The sequence below is a fragment of the Struthio camelus genome, chromosome 2 (genome assembly GCF_040807025.1).
Source record: "Struthio camelus isolate bStrCam1 chromosome 2, bStrCam1.hap1, whole genome shotgun sequence".
NCBI classification, from domain to species: Eukaryota; Metazoa; Chordata; class Aves; order Struthioniformes; family Struthionidae; genus Struthio; species Struthio camelus.
In genome coordinates this window covers 153,305,062-153,311,145 of record NC_090943.1, presented here as the reverse complement: position 1 = coordinate 153,311,145, position 6,084 = coordinate 153,305,062, and the positions used below count along the sequence as shown (strand labels likewise).

General features: G+C 54.3%; 1 protein-coding gene across 2 annotated transcripts; it reads left to right on the top strand.

Annotated features, from left to right (window-relative positions):
- Positions 1–343: 343 nt before the first annotated feature.
- Positions 344–2,799, top strand: TMEM74 (transmembrane protein 74). Of its 2 annotated transcripts, none has more exons than XM_068933132.1 (2): positions 344–426; positions 1,337–2,799. In XM_068933132.1, exon 2 carries the CDS (start codon positions 1,542–1,544, stop codon positions 2,502–2,504), a length of 963 nt encoding a protein of 320 aa, XP_068789233.1. In that variant the 5' UTR covers positions 344–426; positions 1,337–1,541; the 3' UTR covers positions 2,505–2,799. The 2 variants fall into 2 exon arrangements, with proteins under 2 accessions (XP_068789233.1, XP_009665968.2); XM_009667673.2 differs by having other exon boundaries at positions 423–629; positions 1,337–2,790.
- The last annotated feature ends 3,285 nt before the right edge of the window (positions 2,800–6,084 follow it).

Below are 6,084 nucleotides of genomic sequence, written 5' to 3'. Positions count from 1 at the left end.
ACGGAAAGTAGCTTGGACGGTGATCAAACGGGACATATCCCCCAAACCGGCCTCTCACAAGGCTTTCTTTACCGAAGCTCCCCTCCAACTCGAACTGGGGGGGGAGGCGAGGGCGGGGCTGACTTGTAAGCTTGGAACCGCGGCAGTGAGCCCACGGAGGACGCGGGTCCGCTGCGGGCGGCGACCCTCTAGCCTCGCCGGGACGCGGCAGGCGCCCTCGGGGAAAAGGCAGCTTGGGCGTCAGCGGGCGCCGGCGCAGGGGCACGGCTGCCGGCCGGCTCCGGACTACAACTCCCAGCGTGCTGCCGCGCCGCCGCCCGCCGCCGGCACAGCCCGCCCGCCCGCCCGGCGCTGCCCGGCTCGGCTCGGCTCGGCTCGGGCGGCGGCGGCCGCAGCTCGGGGCGGCGGCGGCGGCGGGAGGCGGAGGTGAGGGGGCCGGGTGCGCGGCGGCGCTGAGCGCCGCGCCAGGGCGGTCGCGCAGCTGTGTGCGGGTCCGGGCGCTGCCGGTGCCGAGCGGGGCTGGCGTTTCGTAAGGCGGCGGATTCCCCCCGCGGCTCTGACCAGCCCGCGAGTGAAGCGGGGTCCGTTTTCGGTCACGTGCCGTTTATGGGGTCGGTGTGGTTCGCATGGTGGGTAGGAGCGCACATGCGTCTGTATGTGTGTGACTGCGGACTTTTCCTAATGACCCAGGGTATTTGGCTTCAAGGGGGGATAGGGAGGGTGGAAGAGGGGGGGATAGTAATGAATTAATTGCAGATGAGAAGTAATACCCGCCTTTGAGTCACCGGTCTTTGAGGCATAATTTCATTCCGAAAGCTCTTAATCAAACTGGAGATCAGCTATAGGAAAGCACTGCTTTTCCCGTAGGATTATCAGATTTCCACCAGAGAATATAGATCCCGGATTACTGAGCTACATGGGATTTGCGTGTTGCTTTCTAATTAGTCTGTGAATCTGAGTTCAAAATTCTTGATTTGGTGGATAAAAAGTTACTTGCTTCTGAAAGAGCAGATAGCTCTACTCCCTGACATTTTACACAGTTATTCTGGTTACCCTGTGCTCTGCAGATGTCTTACTGCCTTAATTGGATATTGGTGTCAAAGGTTGATTAGACTCCCTAATAGATTTTTGATCTGCAAGAGGATTGCAGCTTTAAGTGTGTGGTTAAAACAATCGTGTTTGCTGTCCCCCCTTGAACAGTTGAGAGGAAGACTGATGTATTACGTTTATGTTATCTCCTCTCTGGTTTATTAATGTATCATCGTCAGGTTGTCGGGTTTGGTTTTTGTTGTTGTTGGCTTCTTTTTTTCCTTTTCCTCTGCTATTTCGTTTGCAGACCGAAAAGAAATGAATGTCAGAGGGGATTTGTTTAATCATTTAACAGCTGACACAAGCCATGTCCCTAACAAAACGCTGGTGAAAGAGTAGAGGATTTCTGGGATACGGCGGCGCCTGCACCGGGATGCCACCTCAGCGCGTCGGGGGTGCCGTTTGCAGCAGGATGCCGTAGCCCGGAGCAGGGGCTCGCTGGGGAGCGTTCGATGGCGTGCATGGAGCTGCTCTACCTCACCAAGGAGAGCAGGCAGGCCGCGCTGGGCGCCAGCGGCAGCTGGAGTTTGTGCCCCCCTCCCCGTGAGCCGCAGCAGCAGCGGCGCGATGGGGGCGACCTGAACGCGGGAGCAGCTGCTGCCGGGGCAACTCTGTGCTGCGAAAAGCAGGACAAGTCCTCGCCGAGGGCGGCCGCGGCTGAGCCGACCCCGGCATCCCTTCCCTCGCCTCCAGGCGCCTCTTCTCGGGAATACTCTGCTGCCCCCAGCAGCTCCCAGCCCTGCTACCAGCCCAATCGCTTGACTGGGGAGGAGGAAGCAGGGAAGAAAAAAGCCTGCTGCTGCTCTCAGGAACTTGAGACATCGTTTACCTACGTGGATGAAAATGTGAACCTGGAGCATGCAAGAAGTCCCCCCTCTCCTCTGAGCGGTGGCTGCCAGGACCCCCTTCCCCAGCAGGGCTCTTGCAGGGAGCGCCCACCTGCGTGGGGTCATGATTCCCCATCCCTGGTCTCCGAGGAAGATGACGCCACCTCAGAAGCGGCTTCGGGGAAATCCGTAGACTATGGGTTCATTAGTGCCATTTTGTTCCTGGTTAGTGGCATTTTGCTGGTGATTATTTCCTACGTGGTGCCCAGAGACGTGACTGTGGATCCCAACACGGTGGCCGCCAGGGAGATGGAGAGACTGGAGAACGAGAGTGCCAGGATTGGGGCTCACTTGGATCGATGCGTTATTGCCGGGTTGTGTCTCTTGACCCTGGGGGGAGTGGTGTTGTCCAGCCTGCTCATGATGTCCATGTGGAAAGGGGAGCTGTACCGGAGGAGCAGGTTCACGTCCTCCAAGGAGTCTGCAAAGCTGTATGGGTCCTTCAATTTCAGAATGAAGCCTGGCGCAAATGATAATATGTTAGAGCTATCATTAGTTGAGGAAGATGTGCTTGCCATAGATAATTAGTGTGGTCATGATTTTTAAAGGCAGCATTTCTGCAGGAAAATATGTTTCATTAAAGAAAACAGATGCAGCTTAAGATAGCTGGTGATGCAGTTTATTTGTCTGACCAGAATGGTTTTTTTCTTAAGCTCTATAATCGAATGTTTGCAGTATATGAACACTTGTTGTAAAGGGAAAACATGCCGGAGAAAACACAGTCAATCTAAAATCATGAAAACCACTGAATAAAAAGAGATTGGTGATAAGTAGGTTCCTCAGATGCTGCTTTATCAGAATATAAAACATTCCTTCGGTCTCTTGCCTGTGTAATTTTCTTATTACTCCCATATAAAACAGGAACATCCTTGCCACTTTGGAAGCTGTTAATTTGTTGCAGCCTACAGAAGGTTTATTAACAGCCTACTTGGTATCATGTTAAGAAGCAGGACCAATAATCAAATAGCAAGCCTGACATTTAAATTAACTAAATGTCTTAATTAACTTAATTTGAAGCTGACCCCTTCTCCACTGTGAGTGAGAGGTAAGGGGAAAAAAACGAACACGACTTGGTCATCACTTAGCACAGATCTCCCATATTTTGAAACAATGGTACGATTAGTGATGATTGTTTAAAATATAAAATAAGGGTCAAAGGGCAGGAGACCATATGGCTCATGGTACTATTTGGAGACAAAAGGCTCCTTCAGCCTGAGGTCAGTGGTTCCATTTCAGTTCAGATTAGCAATGACTGATAATCGTTAACTTCTGATAGCTATGGTGGCCCATATAGAAGAAGTTTAGTTCCTAGTGGACAGATGTCTTGGTATGAAAACTGCCATAACTTGAATTAACTGGCCTCCTGTTTGGAGTCTCAAAAGACCCAAGGACTGAAAAAGCAAGGGGCTGCAGATGCTGCGCGCTTCTCCTTCAGTGCAGATGCCAAAAGAAATTCAAGCTCAGCTGCAGGGCTTTGCTTATACTGGGGCTGTCTGCATCGTACTAGGCCCTGTAAAACTTCAGTGCTATCTCCCCAGCTTCCTGGCTGTCTGTCAGCCTTCCCACAACCAAAAAGGAAAGGTCAGAACAGAGCTTTTGGGGTGCTTTCATTAAAAAAGAATTTATTTGTAACAGTTACATAAAAATAAACGGTCAGGAAATACAAAGGCTAAATATCCGGCAGTCAGACATGGGACTCAGCGGAGTGGATGGTCAAGGGTACATGATGCTGTTAATCGTAGGTATGTGGCGCAGTAGCCAGAGACCTGTACTGCTGGTGGTATTTACTTCAGGTTCAGCCAGTTTCTGTGGAGCAGTAAAGCTGTGTTTTTGTGGTGCTGGGAAAAACAGCAAGGACTGTTGTACACGGTAATGGCATTTCTTACTGAACAGTGGTGGCTAATATATATATAGATGTGTCTGAAATGCCAGGAATATCAAGTATTTTAGAACTGAGACTTGTTTCCAGCTGCAGTGGCCCCGAGATACCTGAGGAGAGGTCTCGGGAGGGGGGATCGGCGTTACCCGCCTTTGCAGGGGTGCTCAAGGAGCCGTCTCCTGCCTGGCCGCGGCTGCAGCCGTGCGTTTCCGGCTCCGTTACCCCCGAACCGGAGCTCCCGGGGTGTCAGGGCGTCCAGAAGGGCTGGATGCGGATAAGGAGAGCCCCGAGCGCGGCGGGCCGTTGCGCGGTGCGGAGGCGAGCCAGGTGCAAGCCGGGCGGCCGGGCAGGAGCGGCCCAGGGGCGCTCCCCGAGCAGGGCTCTCCGTAGCTCGCGCGGCGCCAGGCAGCGAAAGGAAGAACGGCGCCTGCAGCCTGAGCGAGGCGCCTGGCCCGGCCCTCGCGAGCCGTGCCTGCGGGACGGCCTGTCGCCCCCGAGCTCCCCCTCTCCGTTCTGCCCCACAGGGTCGGAGGGCGGTTTAGGAAATCGCGCTGGCGGAGGCGCGGGGTCCTCCTGAGGACAAAAGCGGGCTGCTGTTTTGGCTCGTTGCCTCTTCACCGCCCCGGCGGCGAGGGGAGCTCGGCCCTCGGGCGCGGGTCGCGCCGGGGTGCCGCGCTCGCTGCGAGCGTTGTCCGGCTGCGCGCCCCCGTAAGCAGCGAGCGGTGCGATGTCGTGGCCGCGCTTGAACTCAGGAGACGCTGTCCACGCGTTCCTTGTCCTACCCGCCGCCTCCGCTCGGCGGTACTTGCTCGTTGAAGGAGCGGCCTTACTAGGCCGCGCTGCTGCTGCTGCCGCCGCCGCCTGCTAGACGGGATGGCAAGTCCGCGTCACGACGCGGAGCGTGCTGGAAGGCAGGAGCTCGCAGCGGCCAGCGTCTGAAGTCGCCCTTGGAGAGCTTGCGGATGTGTCATCCGTAGCTCAGGATTAAATTTCTAAGAGGGATGCGTGGGATCGCTTCCGCGCGTGAGGAGACGCTCTCCCCTGTTGGCGTCGGGGAGAGCGGCGACGCCAGCGGCGAGGCGAGCGTGGCGCCCAGAGGAGACCTGCGCGGCACGACGGCGACCCTGCCCCCCGGGGGAGATGGGGGGGGGGGCACACCGTCCCCTGGGGACGGTCGCGAGCGAGCGGCCGCCCCGCTGGGCCGGGGCTGGGGCCACCAGCACGTGTGAGCGCTGGCGGGGCGTCAGCGCCCGCGCGACGGAAGCGCGTTAAGTCTGGGCCCCCGGCGGGAACCGCTGGGCTCTCCGGCTTTTCACTTGCGCAGCAGAAGCTCCGAGCCGGAGGCTGGCTGTTTGGAGAGCCGTTATTTTTATTTTTTAATGATACATATGGAGAAAATTGGAGTACGTTCTGTAATTGCAGCGAGGTGACAGCTAAAGCTGTAAAGATCACCGATTTCTTGTAAGAACCGTGGCATGCCTTAATGCTGATTGTTAGCACTAGAAAAGAGAGCGTTCCCCAGACTGTCAGTATATTATTATTAAGTGAGAAGTTTTCTGACACTTTGTAAAATGCCTGTCACAGATTATGGCCCTGCAACATTTAAATGAACCCTCAAATGTTCCCTGAACATTTTAAGGAAACCTAAGTCAACATATTAGTCTAAGTATGCAGTGCAGAAGTGTGAGGAATAAACATTTTTAAGTAAGAGAAGTAAGACAGTTTCTTTAGTTTGGTGTTCATGTGTGCTCCAGAAGAGGTGAAGGACGGCTGTCGGAGGAAAGAACGCAGGAGCTGAGCAAACCAAAACCCTCAGGACGTTTCTCTGATCACCAAACAATTTACCTTTACAAATTATGAGACTGTCTGGGTTGGTGATGTGGTATAAAACCTCTGAACTCTCAGGTTTTAATGACGTACAGTGTGATGGAAACCAAAACACTTGTTGTCTGATGGTTGATTGTGGAAAATGAATGTATTAGTCCACCGCCCGGTGGATGAGCGTTTGGCTCTTTTCAGTCACAGGAGACAGTACCAAAGGTTGAGGCCAAGGGAAATTAATTGCCCTCTTATGCACTCTAGCAATTTGATTTCCTCCGCTCAAAATTTAAATGCTTTAAGGGTGCAAGTGTGAGGAAAATTCTTTTTTCATTGCCTGTGCTAACCTTAGAAAGCTTTGTTCTGTGGGGATGTCAGTTTGTGGGCGTAGCGGGTGGGTTTTAGGTACCT

Coding starts and splice junctions, on each gene's coding strand:
- TMEM74 (XM_068933132.1), top strand. CDS start 1,542: ATGGCGTGCATGGAGCTGCTCTACCTCACCAAGGAGAGCAGGCAGGCC.